Source organism: Salarias fasciatus, chromosome 15, assembly GCF_902148845.1.
Source record: "Salarias fasciatus chromosome 15, fSalaFa1.1, whole genome shotgun sequence".
NCBI lineage: Eukaryota > Metazoa > Chordata > Actinopteri > Blenniiformes > Blenniidae > Salarias > Salarias fasciatus.
Genome location: NC_043759.1, coordinates 2391357 through 2414777, shown reverse-complemented (window position 1 = coordinate 2414777; position 23421 = coordinate 2391357). Strand labels below are relative to the sequence as shown.

The window sequence follows — 23421 nt, the reverse complement described above, 5'->3', positions numbered from 1 at the left end:
AGTCCCTCCATATGTCTGAGTTTTAAATTGAAAAAGAAAAACTTGACCAAGACATTGTTGATGGAGACAACAGATTGTTTAAAGGGAATGTTTCTTCAACAACAGGAGGCAAATGGGAATGAATTTAGTTATTTTTATAGTAAACTTCTTAATCATCGCACCTTGAAATGTGGCATGTCTGTCTGGGATTTGAGTCCGATAGTGGCGAACTAGACAACTAGCCAGTGAAATACCATTTCTGACCACACTGCAATGTCGTAAATGATTTTTTTTTTTAACCTGTACATGGACTCGTACTGAATTTCCCCTTTGGGACAAATATACAAACTCAAGCTGGCCCAACTAGCCCAAGTCCTCCTTCAAATGCTGCTCCACTCTCTTCCAGTCTGCTGGTGCAGTATCTCATCTCTGGACGTTTCACCATAAACGTTCTTTCAAAGCTTCTTCTTTGACGACTGAAACCAAACAGGAGACGTTACTCTCTGATTACAGGTTCATGTATCAGTATTTGAAAGCAGCGGTGCAACGTCAGGAGGTTTTACCTGGAGTCCCCGCACCGTGTGATTGATTTACTGATCTGCCGCAGCGCGGAGAACCACAGCGGAGGTTAATCGGAGCATCGGCTCGGCGTGTCTTTGCTCCATCACAGCTCCAGAACACAAGCTGCCACACGAACAGAGCTCAAATGTCAGCGTGATTCACCATGATTCAGGATTCCTTCTGTCGCTGATCTCTCACCCACTTGGTTTTCCACTCACTGCCTTCTCAAGGTTTTTTATTTATTTATTTTTTTAATTGTGATCTATGGTATCCCAGAAAACACTCAAATCTTTCACTAAACAGCCACACTGGCCTGTGAAGAGCTCTTTGCAGTAGTTCATAATTAATGACTTTTTTTTTTCTATTTCATTCATGTTTTTTCAGGAAAAGTGAAAGAAGTGAAACAGCTGACTCATAAAGCCATTTTTTATTCATTTGCTAAACAGCTTAATCGTGTCAGATAGAGCGGGAAGAGAAAATAGAGGATTATGTTAATCACTGCAGAGAATAAAGTCTCTCATATTTCAGCTTTTCTCTAATAAGAACAACCTGGTCTGAAACCCGTCTGAAGCTGGTGGAAAACCAGGTCCACAACAGGGCCAAGACCAGGTCCAAACTAGACTACAACCAGGTCCAAAACCGGACCAAGACCAGGTCCAAAACTAGACTACAACCAGGTCCAAGATCAGGTCCAAAACTAGACTACAACCAGGTCCCAGATCAGGTCCAAAACTAGACTACAACCAGGTCCAAAATCAGGTCCAAAACTAGACTACAATCAGATTCAAAACAGAGCCAAGACCAGGTCCAAAACAAAGCCAAGACCAGGTCCAAACTAGACTATAATGAGGTCCAAGACTAGGTCCAAACTAGACTACAATGAGGTCCAAGATCAGGTCCAAAACTAGACTACAATCAGATTCAAAACAGAGCCAAGACCAGGTCCAAAACTAGACTACAACCAGGTCCATGATCAGGTCCAAAACTGGACTACAACAAAGTCCAAAACAGGGCTAAGACCAGGTCTAAAACTAGACTACAACCAGCCCCAAAACAGGGTCAAGACTAGGTCCAAAACTGGACTACAACGAGGTCCAAAATAGGGCCAAGACCTGGTCCAAAATTAGACTACAACCAGGCCCAATACAGGGCCAAGACCAGGTCCAAAACAGGGCCAAGACCCGGTCCAAAATTAGACTACAACCAGGCCCAATACAGGGCCAAGACCAGGTCCAAAACAGGGCCAAGACCCGGTCCAAAATTAGACTACAACCAGGTCCAAAACAGGGCCAAGCCCTGGTCCAAAATTAGACTACAACCAGGCCCAATACAGGGCCAAGACCAGGTCCAAAAGAGGGCCAAGACCCGGTCCACAACTCGACTACAACCAGGTCCAAAATAGGATCAAGACCAAGTCCAAAACGAGACTACAGCCAGCCCTGAAACAAGACCAAGACCAAATACAAAACTTGACCACAACCAGGTCCAAAACAGGATCAAGACCAAGTCCAAAACTCGACTACAACCAGGTCCAACCAGGTCCTTTATGCTCGTGAAAAACCTGGTCCAAAACAGGGCCAAGACCATTTCCAACACTCGACTACAACCAGATCCAAAACAAGGCCACGACCAGGTCCAAAACAAGACTAAGACCAGGTCCAAGCTGGTTTGAAACCCTTCTGAAACTCACCTAAAACCAGTGAAAAACAAGGTCCAAAACTGAGTCCCAAACAGGGCTAAAACCAAGTCCAAAATGGGGCTAAGTCTGGTTAAAAACAAAGGCTAAAACCAGGTCAAAAACAGGGCTAAAATCACATTTAATGCTAGTCTAACACCAAGTCCAAAACTAGTCTGAACCACATCTAAAACCAAGTCTGACGCTAGTCTAAAACAAGGTCCAAAACTAGTCTAAGATCCAGTCCAAAATTACAATTTCTTTCATAATGGAGAAAACAAAGCCTGATGACAAAGAAACCTGGCTCGCTGACTGGACCGGACCGAAAGTGGAAGTCCCGCCCCTTTGGCCGACTCAGGACAAACCACAGGAGACCACGATGCGTCGTCATCTGGCCATCTATCAATGAGCTCCTGCTCTCCTTCACTGCTCCACCTCTGTTCACCATTTTCAGCTCTTTCTGGTCTGTGATGCTGGCTTTGTTTACTACCCAAAATGCATTGGGCTCCACACCATGTCCTCTCACTACACCTGCGAGAAATTCTGCTTGCAGGTGAACCGAGACTCATGTTTTCAAGAGGACCAAAGTTCACTTGATTGATCAGCATCAGAGTTCAGGGGAGCTTTAACGCTCCAACCAAACAAAGCGGACTTCATCAGAAAGTCTGAAGTGGACTCTGGTCCAGCTCAAACAGGACTGAAAGTCCCTGAAGTGGACTCTGGTCCAGATCAAACAGGACTGAAAGTCTCTGAAGTGGACTCTGGTCCAGATCAACCAGGACTGAAAGTCTCTGAAGTGGACTCTGGTCCAGATCAACCAGGACTGAAAGTCTCTGAAGTGGATTCTGGTCCAGATCAAACAGGACTGCTGTGGAAGCGTCTTTAGACGTTCATAGTGTATTGTTCTACCATTGTTTAGAGTGTATTGTTATCTACAAAACGATGGAAATGGTTCCCCATTCAAGCTGAAGCAGGAAGTGTGCGCGGCGTGCCTTCAGCGCCCCCCCCCCCCCCCCCCCCCCACGTGAATTAAAGGTTAAAAGAAAAGACTCGGGGATGACGGTGACACCGGCGCAGAGCCACGAAGCGTCAGCTGGATTTTCTCTCTTTTTGTTTGGAGCGAGAACAAAAAGCATTTGTATGTCATGAAAACACGCCTCCTTATCGCGTGTGGCGCGCGCCGTGCTGGAGAAAACGGCTTCGCGGCTCAGCGGGTCGTATTTCACGGCCGTCACTCTCCTCCTGCTCCCGTTCTCCACAGCTGTCCGCCCCCCCGTTAATGGACCCGTACCAGGCGTTGACATGTTGGACGCTTTCTGCACCGCCGGCTTTATGACCTTCCTCCCTGTTCGGCTTGTTGCCTTTCCTTCTGAAAAAAACCCTCTCCATTTGTTTCTGAAGCAATTTTCTAAAAAAGATTTCATTTAAACATAAATTCAACAACAAAAAAAGAATCTGTGAAAAGATGTCGGCTTTTTTTTTCTGTAGAAAAATTCAATGAATATTTACAGGTTTAATGAATAAATTTAAGCCTTTCAAACGAGCGTGCCGCTGAATAAATTGAAGTTGCTATTATTTAAATTAAGAAGATTTGCTTCCATCTCATGTTTGTTGACTGACAGCTGGCTCACCTGCCGTCTCCAGACCTCATTCAGGGATGTTTGCTGGTTTTCAAGCTCATTCTTGCACTCAGATTTTAACCTTTATTTTCTCTCTCTCTTTCTTCAACGTTCGCTAGCTAGCATTTTATTGGCAGCTCGGAGCTTCACACACTGGAATAACTCGTTACAAACTGACATGTTACTGTAAAGTCACCAATTTAGAGCTATTAAGGGAGTAACTTCTTACTTTCATGAGTTAACTGAACTGGACTGAACCAGGAAGGACTTCATTGGCCTGGACTAGACTGCGCAGTGTGGGGTGGGACTGGACTGGACTGGACTACAGTAGAGATGGATGGATTGGACTGGACTGGATGGGACAGTGTTAGTTGCATCTGGACTGGACTAGGGATGAATGATTGGACTGGACAGAACAATATGAGGTAGGACTTAACAGGACTGCACTAGACTGGAGATGAATTAATTAGATTAGACTATACTGGACTGGAGGAGATCATGCAGGACTTAAGTGGACTGCGCTGGATCAGATTGAACCAGTCAGGATAAAATTAGGCTTGACTAAACTAGACTTGACTAGACAATGTGGGTTGGGATTGAACTGGACTAGACTATACCAGAGATGATTGGACTAGACTGCACTGGACTGGACTGGACTGGAGTAGACTAGAATAGAGCAGACTACACCACAGATGGCAGACCTGTTTTGGGGATAGGACTGAACTGGACTAGACAAGACAAAAACGGGCTGTAAACACGGCACTTGAACGGACTGCAGCACACGTCTTGATTTGGCTGTAATGGACTACACTGGACAGGACGAACCTAGAGTGGACGAGAGCAGACAGGATCAGAATAGATTGGACTGGACTGACCAGATTATGAAAGAGGACTCCGGACAGGACGGAACGAGAGTACCCTGTAAACCCTGGACATGGTGGGGCAGGACCACTCTGGACCTGGACTTAACTAGACTGGACAGGACTAGGCAAAGTAGACAGGACTGAACTGGACTGAAAATGGAAGAAGTAGTCAAATAAGTTGGTAGTCAACTGAAACTCTCCTCGGGCTCCTGCACAAGACTAATTAGCTTTGTGATGCTAAAACAACCTCCTGCTGCTGGTTCCTCCTCTCAAGACTCTCAGGTCCTGTTTGCACGACAACAGAAACCAGTGAAGATGGTGAGATTTCAGTTTTTTCAGGCCTAACCCTGAAGCTACTCGCATTAATAATCGGGCAAACAGTAACACATAAGCACTGCTAATAGCATTAGCATATTGTGCTGGCATCGTATGTGTTTTTTCCCAGAGTTCTGACTGGCCGGCGGGGCTTCATGCTTTTGCTCACAGTGCCCCCTAGAGGTCCCGCTGATCATAGACGCTTCACGACTATTGTTTTTAAAGTATAGAGGACGAAATGCATGTTTGCGTAAATCCACGTAAACGTGGCCTCAGGTAAAGACGAGACTTGACAAGTCCTGTTGGAAGGGTTCTGATCGGAACCTGATGGGATCTGCAGCCAAAGCAGGATTTTTTTTCTCCCTTTAATTAGATTAGCAGTGGATATTGGAAAAGCCTCCGGGTGGAAATCTTTCACTTACTTTTCTGACTGACAGCCGAACTGAAGAGAAAGTCTTTAGGTTGAGAAACGTTCCCACCTGAGACCTGCCGGGTTCCACTCAGACCGCCTGACAGGCTCTAACAGGCAGCCGCAGCCTTCCTGCAGGGGCTTTCTCCACACGAGTCCGTGGACGAGGTCGATTCTCCTCCACACGCTCACACGCTTCCCAGTGGGGGGTTGTTTTTTTTTTTTTACCCCCTCTGAGCTCCGGGAATCAAACCAGCAGCCTTGCAGTCACGAGTCGGCCTCTTGTAGCCTGGAGGCATCTGGGCTGCTGACACGCTGGAGCGAATCACAGCCTCCAAACACACTCTGAACACGGAATAATGAGAATCCTACGGGTATTAATTATAGCTGAGGCACGCACACGCACACACAGAGACACACACACACACACACACACACACACACACACACACACACACACACACACACACACACACACACACACACACACACACACACACACACACACACACACACACACACTCTGTGGTGTAGTGAGGAAAAAATTAACACAGTGAGAGAATGTGCCTACACACAAACAAGCAGACACACGTACTGAGACATGCATGTATTTACATGGAAACACACAATCACATGTCTGCACGCACACACGCACACACGCACACACGCACACACACACACACACACACACACACAGGAATCTCATTTAAATTCATGTAATTAAGTGGTGATACTTTAGTCTGTGCTGATATCTGGATACTTTTTAAAATACTGCAACCTCTCTCTCTCTCTCTCTCTCTCTCTCTCTCTCTCTCTCTCTCTCTCTCTCTCTCTCTCTCTCTCTCTCTCTCTCTCTCTCAACATTTGGATCATACTACAGCAGTATTGTGTTGTCCTCCAGTGAAAACCCGCTGTCCATGACGGTACAACTGGTTTATTTTTATATTTAAGTCCTTAACATAAAGAAAATAATTATAAAATAACTAAAATGAACAGTCAATGAACTACAGTAAAGATCCATGATGTCTCCATTCAGGTTTCGTTCTGTTTTTTGACCCCTTTGTTGTTGGACTTCATTTTTTTCCTTGTTGATTTCCATCCTGTTCTGCTCTTGACTCCTGGTGGAACCAGAGTTCTACCACATCGTTGTGATTGGATTCCTGAAGCTGTGAAGCAGAACTCACCAAGCGTTGGACTGTTCACCCGCCAACAGAGAACGTGAGCTGGGTGTAGACCATCATGACACTGGTTCATTTTATCCTGCTGAGGATGTGTTGTTATAGTAATCCGATTCACAAAGTCCGATTTGTTGTGCAGATTTCTTTTACAGCATGGCAAAACTTGATTTACTAATGCAAACTCTTGTGCACAACAATGTTGTTTTCGTTAACGATGACAACGAAAATGTTTCGTCAATGCCCCTTTATTTCAGTGGCTAAAACCAGACGTGACGAGTTAAAAATATCTCTTTTTAAAGACAGAAATTTGTTGAGATGTTTCTGTTGTTTTCATTAACGACACGAGACAAAAATGTCAGTATTTTGAATATCAAAATAAATTCAAACAAATGTGTATCCCCCAGCTTGTTCACACACCCGGTGTGCTTTACTCTGAAAATATAAGCAATTCACGAGCTTCCTGTTCTTGTTTGACCACGCCCATCAGCAGACCTGCACGGCATGCGGGCACAGGGGCTCGGCGGGAGGAAAAGACGCAGTGATTTATGGATGTACTTTAATCACAATCCAGCAGAAAACAAAACAGAATGCCTCGTAGTGGGAGACGGAGGAATCCAATCCAACTGTTTGACTGTTTGTTCTTACTGTGAAACTGCAATAGGAGCCCACCATTGATTAGTGAAGATTTTTTTTTGTCCCCAAGTACCTAATCAACTTTACGTTTTCTTTTTTGAAAAATAATTTAAAGGTGTTGTCTTATTCTGAAGAAATGTATTTTCACTTTTGTTTAAAATTTGATTAGAGAAAAATCCGGAAGTGGTGGATGGATGGATGGATGGATGGATGGATGGATGTTTTGCTGGAGTTTTGCAATGGTTACAACCACAGTAAGTTCTGAAGCTTAATAAAGTAGCATTAAGAATCCAACTCATCTTCCTTTCCTGCTGCTGGATGTTACATTATCATATTCCGGTGCGTCTTGTGGCCCAAAAAATACGGTATGTAGTAAATGGGGAGAACAGAAACAAGAAGGAGGAAAAACAGCAACACTGCCCCCACGTGGTTGCCGAGGCAGAGGGCGTGACAGTTCCTGACCATTAGAAGAAGCGTGGTATCGGCAGGGTATCGGTATCGGCCGATGCTACACAGCCAGGTATCGGCATTGGTATCGGCGACCAAAAAATGGTATCGGTGCAACCCTAGTTTTTACACATTGTACTGCATTCTGTCTTGTGTTTCCGAGGCGTCTTGAATGCACCATCATTCCCGAAGACGGACGGAAGCCGTATGTGCATGCGCACACACACACTGTGCTACAAGTTACAACAACATGGCGGAGTGCAGCAGCAGCAGCGCTAAGTTACAAGAGAATCAGATTTTAAAGACATACTGGAGGATCCTGCGAATCAATCGCCGTTGTATGGTTCCCAACCCGTAACTGGGCAGTCAATGCCAATCAATCTGGGAATGCGTTTGCGTGATGACATATCATGTCGAGTTGCCGCCTCTGTGCGCGCTCTTGCGCTCATACATAATTCCTAAAGGGTTATTACTTACTGATGAAGAGTCCGACATGATTACAAATGTGTTTTAATCCTATGCGGAAAGACGAAGCTCCAGCTGCGCGGATGTAAACAAACTGACATGCGGCTGATGTGCGCGCTCCCACAGTCCTCATGCGGAGGGAGCCGTGCATGCGGCGGAGAATCCTCGAATATGTCCTTTAACGCACCCTCAGAGTTCAAATCCATCGTCTGGAAGTACTATAGATTTTACAAGAAATATGGCAAACTTGACAAGACGCACGTTATTTGTAAAGAATGTCGTGCTTCCAAACTGTCTGGGAGACGGGGATCTGGACACTGCAAAGCGTCACTTGAAGTCACGCATTGAGAGTGATGTGGTATTACTGTTACTGTACCGTTTACACTTACAGCATCTTATAGAAATCTTTTGTTTTTGTTTTACTTTTTTATTGTTACAGGACAGTAATACATAGTAAGTAATACATAGTACTGGTAGAGAGATTACAAGGAATATTTGTTCAGACAATAAGTACTTTTTTGTTCCATTTTCTTCTTCTCAGGAATAAACCCAGCCTATTGAATTGCCATCTTCTTATTTTTTTGTTTTTAATAGATTATTTTTAATAGATAACATGATATATTTTTCTGCTTCATATTGAACTGCATTTGATTGAACTAATTTATTTAATCGCATCGCAACCAGGTGTATCACATCGTATCGGGAACAGGGTGAATCATACATCGTATCAGGATGAGGGGCGAATCGTATCGTATCGAATTGGGATGGAGGGTGAATCATATCGTTTCGTATCGAAAACAGGGATTAATCGTAAGTATCGTATCGGCAGGGATTCAGTGTATCGCAAATTATATCGTATCGTTGGCAGGACATCAAGATGCATATCTAATCGCCAAAGTAATGGAGATCCACACCCCTACTCCGAATCGTCCGTTGTTACAGTTGATCAACTCGAGCGTGAGCAGAAAACTGGAAAAGGAGTAAATATCAGTGATTTTCAAAAAGTCTGGAAACCGATTTCAATAACTCTTCTGCCTCCAGGTAAATTTTATGAGAAAAACAAAGTCCTTCATTCCCTCTGCTATCAGGCTTCTAAATACAGACCACACCCATTTTAAATTCATCTTAAATGACATTTAAGTGATTTTATGGGCACCTTTTAATTTATTCATATTTGTGCTTAATGTTACTGTTTTATCCTTCCTTGTTTTAGATCTTATATTGTATCTGCTTTAATCTACTGTTCAGAATTCTCCCTGTGCTCTGAATGTAAAGTGAACTCGTTTCCCCCGATGACTGATTCAAATATTTATTATTTATTGTGTTGTGCAATGAGTGTATGAATGTGAGGGCGCACTGGAAGACTGGGAATGAATTAGCCCTGATGGGATGAAGAAACATTTCTGAATCTGAATCCTCCTCGCTGCTGCGTGGCCTTCCGTACGGAAACAATGTTGTTGTTGAACAAAGTCAAGTTCTCACATTTTACAATGACGTGAATCCCATGTGACCGGTTCTTTGGAGGTGTCAGATTAGAGGCTCTAGCACAAGAACTAGCACATGATTCTTCTAGCACCGATACTGAACCAGGATTTCGTCCTTTGAGCACCAACACCGAACCAGCACCTGGTTCTTTTAGCACCAGCACTGAATCAGGACCCGTTTCTTTTAGCATCAGCAACGAACTAGCACCTGGTTCTTATAGCTCCAGCACCTGGTTCGCCTTGGTGCAGGAGGGTCTTTGCGGTCTGATGGACTCACCTGGGTGCTGGCGGGGGCGCCCTCCGTCCCCGTGCAGGGGGCTAACGTGAGGACCGGCAGCTCCTGGCCCTCCACCCTGCGGGACTCCAGACAGTTCTGTCTCTGTCTGATCACCCCGGACTGAGAGTCCGAGTCGTCCGGGACCCTGGCGGACACAAGAGGTCAGACTGGCTTCAGGTCAAGTGTCTGATGAGACTCCACAAGAGAAGAGGGACAACACACGGTGTTCGAAACCAGACGCTTCCTCAAAGACAGACTACAGTCCCCAAACCACAAAGTGTGGTATTAAATTAGAGCTCACAAATCTGAAACTTGATACAAAGAAGTTTAATCAGCAAAAGAAGAAGACACAGTACCTTTAAGACCTCGTTCTCCAAACTCATTACTTCAGGAACTTTCCTGCTCGTCTTCCCTCTTTTTGATAAACTCGCTCGGTCTTTCTTGTCCAATTCTCAGCTGTGCTATAAAGTCGGGCTTAAGCCCTGTAGCATTAATTCAATCTGCTATCTCGCTCTGTTTTAATAACCCGTTAAAGGTTATTCCGCATTTTAAGGGTCAAGTCCGCCGTCCCCCCGAGAGCAAGCCTGTTAATTCCATTCTGAGGGATTAACACCGGCCTCCGGTGGATTAATGGGTATTTAAAAGAGAGAAAGAGAGAGGGAGAGAGAGAGAGAGAGAGAGAGAGAGTGTGTGCGTGCATGTGTGTGTGTGTGTGTGTGTTTAAACCAGTGTTCGTATGACAGAACGGCTTTTGTCTGTTTTGTATTTTTGTATGTGAAAGAGTCACTTCAAGGGATTAGTGTGTGTAGGAGAGTGTGTGTGTGTGTGTGTGTGTGTGTGTGTGTGTGTGTGTGTGTGTGTGTGGGCGGCACCTCCTCTGTATCTGCAGTACCCTTGCTGACAGGTGAATACATGAAATGCTAATACCAGAGATATATTTAACAAAAGAACTGAATTACACAGAACGTCCAGCTCATTTTATTTCCAATGTGCTGGAATTATCTCCTGTTTTTTTTTTTAGTTTTGCGTCTTCCAGTCCAAAAGCTTCAGATTTCGTGGCGCTACAGTCACATGTGATTTGGTTCCTGCTGGTTTCCATGAGTTCAGCTTCACGAAGACCAACATTTCAAGGAAAAAGTCAACGAACACTCACACACGTCAGTTACAACATGACGAGGCAGATGGAAACATTTTCAGATGTTTAGGCAGTTGTTCAAGGGAAAAAGCATTGTTTTTATCCGTTTCCATGGAAACAGCAAAAAACGCAGTCCGCTAGCTGGTGCTGTTGGTTATTTCTGTGTTGAGTCCACATAGAGAACAATACACGACCAATGTTTTCCTCCTTTTCTGATGAGACAGAGCATCATAGAAAGTTTTGTTTTGTCCCGTTTCCATGGAGACGGAGTGTGTCCTAAAAAAAAAAAAAAGTATTTTCCTGTTTCCAGGAAGATGGAGTATTTTCAAAAAGTTGCGTTTTCAGTGGCGAACAGACCCTGAAAATACAACGAACGTTTTGCTTTTTCACTTGAAATCGTTGCCAAGGTTAACGTCCAGATCCGCGGTCGATCCTGAGCGGAACCTCCCACAGAGGTGAGTGTTCACGTGCAATCACAGCACACACACACACACACCAAAATACACACACACACACACACTTACTTGAGTTCTGGGTAGACGTTGTCCAAGTACCACTTGAACGATTTGCACTTCAGCTTCTTGCGCAGCTCAACTCTGCCTCGGATACTGGTGAGACGAGCACACACACACACACACACACACACAGTTAGAAGCAGTGCTGGTTTTTCATTTAAATCAAGTAAACATTTCAGATCTGAGGTTCCACACACACACACACACACACACACACACACACACACACACACACACACACACACACACACACACACACACACACACACACACACACACACACACACACACACACACACACACACACACACACACACACACACACACACACTCACACGTGGGGCTGATGTGGGTTTTTCCTCATTAGCAGATGAGACCAGGAATTTTTCAAGAGTTCTTCAGAAGTCTTTCAAATGCTTCTCATGAACTCTGCAGAAGTTCTTAAGAGTTCACCACAAACCTTTCAAAGTTTTGGAATAAAGAAAGTAGATAACTTATAAAGGATTTCCTGACTTTCCCCCTAGTTCTCCTGGTTTGTTGTGAGATCTCCAAATGTTCTTCAAAAGTCTGTCATGAGATTTCCAGGTGTTCTTTGAGTTCTTGAAGGGTTTTCAAGAAGATTCCTTGGTTATCCTCAAGTTTTCCAAGAGGTTTCACAGAGGTCACCAAGGATAACTTAGTGTTTTGCAATTGGAGAGTAATCCATGAATTTCCCCAAAGTTCTTGAACCGTTTTCTAGAACATGTTAACTGGTTTGCCAAGAGTTTATCAAGAGTTCTCCTGGAGTTGTCTCAGAGTTCTCTTTCACAGAGAGAAGAGCCAGCTCAGGGAGGTCATCTGAATTTGCTAATGGTGTCCAAGTAGGACAAGAGAACCAGAGGAGGACCAGAACCTCAACCCAGGACCCAGAAACGAGGCGTCTTGGTGAAAGATAGAGAACCAAGTGAACGTTCTCTGATGAGGAGGAACCATCATCCGTCTGAATCCTTCCTGCTGATCTCAGATCAGCTGTCATGTTCTCCAAACAGGGAAACATGACAGCTGAAAAACCAGAGGAGTGGGCGGCGGCAGGCAACTTGTGAACGTCACACGTGTGTGTGTGTGTGTGTGTGTGTGTGTGTGTGTGTGTGTGTGTGTGTGTGTGTTCTTACTCTCCATAGGATTTCCCTCGTGCTGCCGGACGTGCCGAGTAGTAAAAGAGGCGGAAGTCATCCATCCACACTTCAGCTGTGCGACGTGTGTTCCTGCAAAAACAAACACACACACACACACACACACACACACACACACACACACACACAGTCTTGTATTTCTATCCTCGTGGGGACCGTCCATTGACTCCCATTCATGTCTAGCCCCTAACCCTGACCCTTACCCTAACCCTAACCCACACCACAACAAAGCCTAACCCTAAAGAAATGTTTTTGCACTTTTACTTTTTTCAGTAACAACAACATGGTCAAGAAAACACTGTTTTTCCTACTTAGGACCGGAAAAAGGTCCCCACAAGGCACGTCGTTCCACGTTTTGCTATCCTTGTGGGGACATTTGGCCCCGACAAGGATAGAAATACGAGAACACACACACACACACACACATCAGGAAACTGGAGTTCTGACACACTGCAGTACCCAGCCCCGCCTCTTGAGGCAGCGCTCAACACACAGACAGCCACATTTCCGATGAGTGTTACTGAAAACGAATATTATTGAATTATGTTTAATGTTGAGAACATTTTTGGACTGTAGTGTGTGTGTTTACATTGTCAATCAAGGATCTGAAGCAGCGTTTTCGTTATAAAGACGTGTTTCTGGCGTCTTCCTCCACTTCCTTGTGTCTTGGAAGCGGCAAGCAGAGCGTGCGTCGTGGTGCGCTGTATTAGCAATGGCTGCTTTTGCACTGGATGCGTTGCACAAAGTAAAACGCAGTCGTTCTTCATCCAGAGGAAAAACAGGCTGAGGGCCTGCCGGCGACACGGCGGAGACGCAACGCATCCGGTGGAATGTGGGTCTGAACGGAGCGCGGCGTCAGGAGACTCACTTCATTTCCTCCATTCATCACAAAATTTTAATTCAGTCCGAGCAGTGAAAACTGGTCCAAGCAGTGAGATCCATAACACAGACCGAGCGGGGCCGAGGAACAAGCCCACACACACACACACACACACACACACACAATTACACACACAAACACACATTAAGTGTGAGAGAAGCCATGTCGTGTCACTGTCCGTCCTTCTCAGGTGTAAACTGCTGCTACAGCTCATCGATTCAGGTTCCGTTCAACCAGCTGCGCGCACACACACACACACACACACACACAGGCCATCCCTCATCGCCAGTTACTGCTCTCCGCTCTCGGTGTCTCTGTAGTAATTAGCTATTAGCGGAGTTTCTGTGAGCTGTGAACGATCTCATTGAAATGACAGAAACCCTCCATTACGGGCCGAACGCACGGCGGCGGTGGCAGCTTAATGAAAGGGGAAGAGAAAGAGGAGACGAGATGCTCGTGGGCGTACAAACATAAATACTCGCCGTGCACGGGCTCACAATTACAAAAACAAAAAAAACAAAAATAATAAAAATGTCTCCCCCCTCGCCACACAAACACGAGGTCTCGAGGAGCGAACGCCATCATCTCTGTAATCGAATTATTAAACAGCCAGTTTTTTTTTTTTCCTTTTTTTAATTTAGCATATTCATCATGCGGCCTGCCAGCGCCGCAGCCTGCAGCTAATTAACAGGCCGAGCGACGCGCCAGCAGACAACGCCGGCTTTGTTTGGGCGAGCGGCGCCGACGGTAAACACGGAGTCAAAGTCGTCGTCCTCCGCGCGGAGCAGATGTTGCCGCGGTAACGGCTGACAGGAAGCGAGACGAGCGACTAACGACCCCGGCCGAGTCGGAGAGAGCTGAGTGGAACCCGGAAGTTCCGGGAAGGGACGGAACGTTCGCTCGGCTTTCAAAGGTTCCTTCAGCTGCATGGACCAGCGTCAGACTGAGGAGCTGAGGACCGGCCCGTCAGCTGGGCCCTTTGATGGGAAATGAAGTGGAAATGGAAAAATCGCAACTGCTGGAATAGATCCTGAGGTCATTCCGGGCCTGTTTACATGCATTCAAGGGAAAACCGTCAACTTCTGGAACATTCTGGAAGACGACGACAGAGATCAGTCAAAGGAAACACAGCTTTCTGCAAACACTCCCAGTCTGTGGAAACAGAGGAAACTCTGCTCCTGCTCCTGGTCCTGGTCCTGGTCCTGGTCCTGCTCCTGGTTCTGGTTCTGGTCCTGCTCCTGGTCCTGTTCCTGGTCCTGCTCCTGGTCCTGCGTGCAACAGCTGTAGTAACGAGTCCTCCTGCTCATGCTCAATAGACGAACACTATGAGCAATGTTTTCCTCCAGAGTGTCATGACTCCAGTCCAGACTGTCCTGCTCGTTTTATTCTACACTCACACCAGGATCGTCCAGGACTGGATTCGTTCGGTTTGGTCTGAATTCAAACTGCACCGTGCAGATCGGACCAAACCTCCTGGACGTGGTCCTGAATTCCAGCAGCTGCCGGTTTGGAGGCGCTGTGGCCTGAAACGAGCTCTGATCAGGCAGGAAGTAAAACTGGCTCATTGATTGGTCCAAACTAAAAGCGGAAGTCCCGCCCTTTTAGCCGGCTAGCGGCTAGCAGCTAGCCACAAGCAACCACGGTGTGAAGTCTACCGACGATCCTGCCCGTCCTCACTGCGCCACGTCTCCTCCACACATTTTCAACTGTCTTTGTTCGTCTGTTTCTTCTGATTCCCGCTGTTGGCTTTGCTTACTACCCAAAATGCATTGCGTTCCACATCACGCCCTCAAGCTACATCCGCTGAAAGTTCACTAGCCAGTGAACTGAGATCCATGTTTTCAAGGGGACCAGAGTTCACTTGATTGATCCAGACCAGCGTTCAGGGGAGCTTTAATGCATGAACCAAACGAAGACGACTTCATCAGGAAGTCCCTGGAGCGGACTCTGGTCCAGTTCACTGATGGTTTTTTTGTTTTCTCCACTTTTTTCACAAGTAGTTCTGTATTTCACAGTATTTTAATGCACAATTGATAAAAGCTGAAAGAAGAATCTTCATTCTGTTTCTCCAGACTGTAACACTCTGTGGTGTCAAGCATTGAAGTTTTGATCCGTCACAACGCCGTTCAGTGCGAGAAAGAACAAACTTCTTTTTTTTTTAATCGATGCTGTTATTCAGGCGCTAAACTGAGAAATAATATGTTCAACAGGTTGTTGGTCAAGCAGCACTTCAGTGGAAGACAAATCAATGCTGAGTTTTCGTTTTGGAAAAGCCACCACTTTAAAACGTCTGGTAAAAGTCGTGTTTGAGAAGTTTGATGCTGACGCTCCGAATGTCTGAAAGAGAAAGTCTTTGAGTTGGAGAAGTTTTTATTCCTCATATTTAACGCTTTGAGTGCAGAAACGCTGACTGTGTTCTCGGCTCAGTAATCTGGAGGAAAAGCTCATTGTAGCTTTGATTCATCTATTTATACGCCATCAATTCACACGCGCTCGCGGCACATTAGTCCTGTTAATGGATTATTGGGCCGCCTGTAAACATCGCGCTGTTTGAAAGGGCCACAGAACAGAATACAGCTTATGCTAATAGGATAATATTGTGCTCGCAGCTCAAAGGCTCCCGGGCAGCTGTAAATCCCACTAACAATGATGTGACACACACACACACACAGGCGCACACACACACACACATACACACACACGCTCTTCTGCGGCAGTTTAACAGACAGGTAAACACCGGCGGAGGGATTATGGGGATTCACAGAGACGTCACGCAGGGCTCCAGGTAATTTGGAGGAAAAGTCCGTCAATCAGGTTCCAACCAGGAGAACGGCTCGGAGCCGGAGAACTGAAGCAATTTATCGTTTAGTACGAGCAGATGGACAAAATGAGGGACGCTTCGATGAGACGTCTCCAAGGGACGAGTCAGACTAACAACGCTGAGCTGCCTCCCGATGAGCTGCTGAGGGTCAACACCAGAACCGGCCCCGAGCCCATCGCTCTCTCAGAACCCGGGCAGACGACAGGAAGACCGAGGAGCCGGCAGGAAGTGGTTCTGAAACCTACTTGATGTAGGTGTTGGCGTTTCCCTCGGGAAACACGTACGGGTGTCTCTTCCTGAAGACGTGGCCGACCCGGCTGCAGGGCAGGATCTCCAGGCTGCCGCCGCACTGCCACACCCGGAACGAGATCTCTGCAACACGCACGCACGCACGCCCACACACACACACACACACACACGCACACACACACACACGCACACACACACACACACACACACACACACACACAGTCATCTCCTAAATAAAAAGCAGCAATTTCATGGTCCGTCCTTCGGGAGGCGCCAAAGAGTTTCAAGGAAAGAGAAAAATCTGAGGTTCAGGGGAAAACCTGCTGCTGGAGTCTTCTCCTGATAAATACATGTATAGTTAAAAAACAAAAACAAAACAAAAAAACAAAAAAACAAATATACATGCAAATTAAGTTGAACACAGAAATTTGCGTCTGTAATGAAATTTCTGTGTCTGTAATTACATCTGTGTCTAATTAAATTAGTGTGTTTGTAAATAGACTTGTGTGTAAACAATTGGATTTGTGCGTATGTAATTAGATGTGTGTGTAAATTATTAGATTTGTGTGTGTAAACATATTTGTGTTTATAATAAGATGCGTGTGTAAATAATTGGATTTGTGTGTGTAATTACATTAGTGTGTAAAGAAAAACGTGTGTGTAAATAATTTATGTGTAAATAGTGTGTAAAACAGTGGACTTGTGTGTTTGCATCAACCCACCAAAGTTCTCGCCGCCCCAGATGTCCATGGCCGTGTCGTACTTCCCGAGGTGGTTGAACCAGGACCGGTCCATGACGAAGAGCCCCCCTGCGATGATGGGGGTCCTGAGGGACAGGAGCAGGTCCAGAACGGACCACTTAGACGTGTGGAACGAGAACACTGAGATACAGTATCTAGAACTAGAACACTGTCAGAACAGGATGTGGTTTGTTGGATGCAGTGCACTGCAGGGACTCACTGCTCCACCTGGTGGTGTACAGTGGTACTGCAGGATTCAGCTTCAGGACAACAGAACACTCTCAGTGATTCTTTATCGATGATTTGAGTTTGTTTTAAAAGCTTGTCTGACTCCAAAGTGTCGATTTTGTCCTTGAAACGTTTATTTATGGGTTTGATTCGTCTGTTTTTGATGGTTAATGACTGTACAGAACATTCTGTAACTCGCATCTCAAATCGGGCTTCAGTTTATTTTTATTGTGTGCGTCAGTGTGACTTCTCACAAGTGTGTATGTTTGTGTGTGTGTGTGTGTGTGTCCCAGACGGACACGGTGACTCAGTCCAGCCTCCGCAGGTTGATGTGACACAGACAGAAGAGGCACGCTGACATGCAGGTAGAGACAGATCGTCACAATAAACAAGCTGACACACACGCTCGCGCGCACGCACACACACAAACACACACACACACACACACACACACACACACACACACACACACACACACACACACACACACACACACACGCCCCGTCAGCACCCGTCCATCTGTGCGAGGCTAACACACTGCCTCCTCACCAAAACACAGAAGCAGGCATCGAGTCAGATGTTCACAAGTTGGCAGAAAATCTGAGATTGTGTCATCTGAAGCAGGAACAGAGCCAGTGTGTGTGTGTGTGTGTGTGTGTGTGTGTGTGTGTGTGTGTGTGTGTGTGTGTCTCTGAATTTGTGTTTCTATGTACACACATACGTAAGAAGCCTATGTGTGATGTGTGTGCGCGCATGTGTGTTTCTATTGGGATGTGTGGATGTGTTTATTGGTAAATTTGTGTTGTGTATGTGTGAGTGCTTGTGTGCGTGTGCATGTGCATATATCAGTGCAGCCCGGTATTTGTGTGAGTGTGTGTACGTTTGCGTCCATGCAGTGTTTTTGTGTGTGCATGAGTGTTTCTGTTTGAGTGCGTGTTTGTGGACATACGTATTTGTGTGCACTTGTGTGTGCACGTGTGTCTCTCTGTGCGTGGAGATGCTAGTGTGTGCATGCATCTGTGTGTACTCGTGTGTGTGTTTTCGGTTTGCTCCACCGCATGTTCAACAGAGAAAAATTAATCTTGATCAATGTTCTGATCAAACTTCTCACATCGGGCTCATCTGGATTAGCACGTTAGCCGCATTAGCATGTCAGCAGGCGTGTTTCTCTTTGTCCGGGTCTGTTTCCTCCCTCCACGCGCCGACAGCGGCTCCTCTGTGCCGTGTGGGCCACATGCACGCTCACGTGCGCACCCACAGAACGCATTTAGCAGCAATTAAATGGCTCCGCTCACGCGTGGAAATAGAAAGTGAGGATTTGGGGTTAAACGCCCACGTCCACCGTTTTACCGACATATATTTATTTATTAGTTTGTTTGTTCGGTATGTTTGCGTTCTGTGTTGTGTGTGTGTGTGTGTGTGTGTGTGTGCGTGCGCGTTACTTGATGGGCTGTGTGGGGTCGCTTCGCCGAGCTCTCTCCTCAGACGACAGCTGCTCCCACTTGAAGTGGAGACTCCAGTCGAAGCCTGGAGAGAAGCAGCAGCAGCATATGCAGCACATTACTTGGAGTGTGTGAGGAAACACACTGCGGCGCCGGAAAAAACCTCCTGCACGGAACGAAACACACCTCTCCTGCTCACACACTCCCCATTTCAGGCAAACACACTGAAATCTGTGTGTTTTTCATCACGCGCGTCTGTGTGTTCTATCAAGTGTGCATTTGTGCGTTTTTTTCTGTGAATCCGTACGTGTGTGTGTTAGTGTTTGGTCAGGTATGTGTCTGTGTGTGTGCGTGCGTGTGTGTGTGTGTGTGTATTGTTTTAGGTCACTGTGGTCATTTCTAATATGTTGACTGACGACTTCATTCTTAATTAAAAAGCCTTTAATCAGCCCGACGAACACCACTGATTCCCTGGTGTGTGTGTGTGTGTGTGTGTGTGTGTGTGTGTGTGTGTGTGTGTGTGTGTGGTGGACAGGCCTATTATCGGCACTGATTGGCACATTGTTGTTTCCCAGCAGACGACGGACTAATGGACGGAGAGAGGACGGAGGAGTGAGGGACAGGAGGGCTGTGTGTGTGTGTGTGTGTGTGTGTGTGTGTGTGTGTGTGTGTGTGTGTGTGTGTGTGTGTGTGTGTGTGTGTGTGTGTTTCTGCATTAACTGTTTCAATTCAGGGATGTCAAAGATGTGGCTTTTGGGATGTGCTGCTGCAGTGCTCATGTTGCTCCACTAGTTGGTGCCGTTGTTTGTGTCTGTAATGAGGCCACACAACACTACCAATGGGACCAAGCTGTGTTCTCCCCGTTTCCATGGAGACGTTTTCAGGAGGGGTGTGTTTTCAGTGGCCCAGACGGTTGTCGTTTAAACCATCTTGAGCCTCCAGCTGAGAGGTGGGCGGAGCTGAGGTGACAGCTAGCTACCTGGATGCTATCAGGCTAGCCTCACCGCCCAGCTGACACGGTGCCAAAACACCCACAATGCACCAGGGCTTCTGGACGATAGAAATGGTTCTATGTTGCGATTGGAGTCATTTTCATCACATGGACTCTGATCCACAACAAAGAAAACCCGTGAGGACTGTCAAAAGATTATTTTTTTGAAAATGCTGTTATTTACTTAATTCCGATAGTTAATCACAATTAATCGCGCTTTGACCTGCAATTAAAATTTTTCATTTTGCATTTAAAGGCAGTTTATTTATATTTTTTCTGACCAGAGTGTCTCAATTTTGAATCAAATGAACAATAATGAATTTGTATTTTCAAAATAAAACGCCATGTCGACCACATGACGACAAAACCAGGACTTAGAGGAAACAACGTCAAATATTAAGAGGAGTAAAGTAACGTTGTGTTTACTTTCTCGTGGTAATTGGAGTTAGTTTACTTCCTGTTGACGTGATGACATCACTTCCGCCTGCTGTCCAATCAGAACCCTTCACAAGCCCCTGATCTCACACTAAAACAAAGACCAAAACATGAAGGAACAATACGAAATATTTTACTCTAAATTCAAAACGTCATGTAACCGTGGCGACTGACAGCCCTGAAAGGTGTAAATTTAAACGCTGTTCTGTCAGAACCAGAGCGGAATGCTCCGATTTAACAACAACGCCGTACCTCCTCTGAGATCGGCCGACGCCGCCACGTACGCAAACGTGTCCATGCTGATGATGTCGATGACGGGGCTCACCACCCGGGTTCGGTCCTGGAAACACCCGACACACACACACACACACACACACAGGGCAAGTTAATGCTTGAAGAGAGAGAGAGAGAGAGAGAGAGAGAGAGAGAGAGAGAGAGAGAGAGAGAGAGAGAGAGAGAGAGAGAGAGAGAGAGAGAGAGAGAGAGAGAGTGAGTGAGTGAGTGAGTGAGAGAGAGAGAGAGAGAGAGGGAGAGAGAGAGGGAGAGAGAGAGGGAGAGAGAGAGGGAGAGAGAGGTTGAAGCGAGGCTGACTGGAGGAGTGTGTCTCCGTGTGCAGATCGTCACTTTCTGCTCCCAGAAATGAGATTTTCAGTGTTCATCTGCGTGTGAAACAGGCTGTATTTCTCAAGGTCGTTACGGCGCGGGGGAGGTGTGTGTGTGTGTGTGTGTGTGTGTGTGTGTGTGTGTGTGTGTGTGTGTGTGTGTGTGTGTGGTGAGGGTGGGGGGGTTGGGGGGTGTTCACCTCAGTGAATAGCTTCACTGAGGTGAGAGAGTCCAGGATCACATCAACGTCTGACAAACCAACAAATCTCAAGCAAAACTAGACTATTAAACCTGGACCATCAGACCCGGACTGTCAGACCTGGACCATCGGACCCGGACTGTCAGACCTGGACCATCGGACCCGGACTGTCAGACCTGGACCATCAGACCCGGACTGTCAGACCTGGACCATCGGACCCGGACCGTCAGACCTGGACCATCAGACCCGGACTGTCAGACCTGGACCATCGGACCCGGACTGTCAGACCTGGACCATCAGACCCGGACTGTCAGACCTGGACCATCAGACCCGGACTGTCAGACCTGGACCATCAGACCCGGACTGTCAGACCTGGACCATCAGACCCAGACTGTCAGACCTGGACCATCGGACCCGGACTGTCAGACCTGGACCATCAGACCCGGACCACCTGATCTGGACCGTCCTGAAGCCTCTCAGTCTTAAATCCTTTTAAATGGGAAGGAGCTGAACTCAACTCTCCTCATGAATCTAACTGTATGGTTCTTTACAATGGTGAGAGAGAACACACACACACACACACACACACACACACACACACACACACACACACACACACACACACACAAAGGCAAATGTAGATGCACAGACAAATGTGCACACACACACACGCACACGATCACACAAAAGAAAGAAATACACACACACACACACACACACACTCTTTTCACAAATACAAATAAAGCAACAATGACGACGGACAAACACTCATGCCTACACACAGAAACACACACACAGACACGTGCATGAAAACAAACACGTACAAGCACACACACTATTGCACGCACATAGAGAGGCAAATGTAGACACACACACACACACACACACACTGGCGTCCCTGTGGAACCCTGCGGCGCTCCCATTAGCGTGGTCAAACGGGTGGCTGCGTCCCTGGCCGCTGACGCTGGCGAGCAGGTGGGCCGGTTCCGCGCCGTTAGCTGCAGGGTCAGAGGAAGGGGAGGCTGCTGCCTCACGCCGCGCCACGCCGCGCCGCGCTGCCTTTAATGACCCTCTGCAGCACATTCGCCACATTACGGCTGTAATTGGATGAGTGTTTTTTTCCAGCCACTCCGGAGCGCTTCCTCCACTCGGACCATTTCTTTCATTTGATTTTCACGACCTCCTGGTTTGAAAGGAGAGCGCTTGACCCCAAAACTATCCTCACAAAGGTCCAGTCGGTACCCATTACAATACGAGTGTTTAGCTACTTGTCAAGAGCAAGTACTTATTAAATGACATGAAGGCGGGTTCATACCACTGACTGTGTGTATATACATATATATATATATATATATATATATATATATATATATATATATATATATATATATATATATATATATATACATATTAAAAAAAAATGGGCAGAGCTACCAAGTCGTCACCCACAGCATTCTGAAATCCTGATTTGAATCTTAAAGCAAGACGTCGCCGTTTGAACACTTCTGAACCCTTCACCGCATCACGCGGGCAGACGAGGCGCTGTGGTCGGGCAAATTACGCAAAACTTTAACTCCAAAATTCAACTCCACGGACGACCGATGTGAAAATGGGAGTCTGGTCAAGACGACACTGTTGTGGGAGCGAGTGACGGAGACCCGAACGTGTCCTGGAACCAGGATTTGATGCGGTTATTTACTTTCTGAAAATCCTCACGTTTGAATGGATTCAAATGGGACTCGGCACCCGTGCACCCACCTCTAAATATTTTAAGTCAAAAAAAAAAAAAATCAACAGAAGTAGCGACAGGAGTTGAGGAGCGAACCAGCAAGCTAGCAGCATGATGCAAATCCAGTTTTTACCACAAGGTGGTGCAGGGAGCTGCTCTGCTTCTGATCTGAAAACTGGAGCTCCCTCTGTCACCTGTTTCACAGAACAAGCTTCCCCGAGCAGCATGCTAGCAGCATGCTAGCATCATGCTAGCAGCATGCTAGCAGCATGCTAGCAGCATGCTAGCATCATGCTAGCAGCATGCTAGCAACGTGATGGCAGCATGTCAGCGGCTGTCTCTGTCTCAAGCTGCTCCTGGCTGTTTGGTGTGTTTAT

At 46.4% G+C, this 23421-nt stretch overlaps 1 protein-coding gene across 1 annotated transcript in view; it reads right to left on the bottom strand.

Moving 5' to 3' along the window:
• The window catches only part of galnt14 (UDP-N-acetyl-alpha-D-galactosamine:polypeptide N-acetylgalactosaminyltransferase 14 (GalNAc-T14)), a 103841-nt gene that overhangs the window by 9235 nt on the left and 71185 nt on the right, over positions 1-23421 (bottom strand). Inside the window, exons 7-13 of the mRNA XM_030110978.1 lie at positions 20766-20853; positions 19088-19172; positions 17400-17503; positions 16674-16800; positions 12707-12799; positions 11565-11648; positions 9906-10050 (exon numbers count right to left, since the gene is read on the bottom strand). Of these exons, the coding sequence (XP_029966838.1) occupies positions 9906-10050; positions 11565-11648; positions 12707-12799; positions 16674-16800; positions 17400-17503; positions 19088-19172; positions 20766-20853 (726 nt within the window). The remainder of the gene's footprint in view (positions 1-9905; positions 10051-11564; positions 11649-12706; positions 12800-16673; positions 16801-17399; positions 17504-19087; positions 19173-20765; positions 20854-23421) is intronic.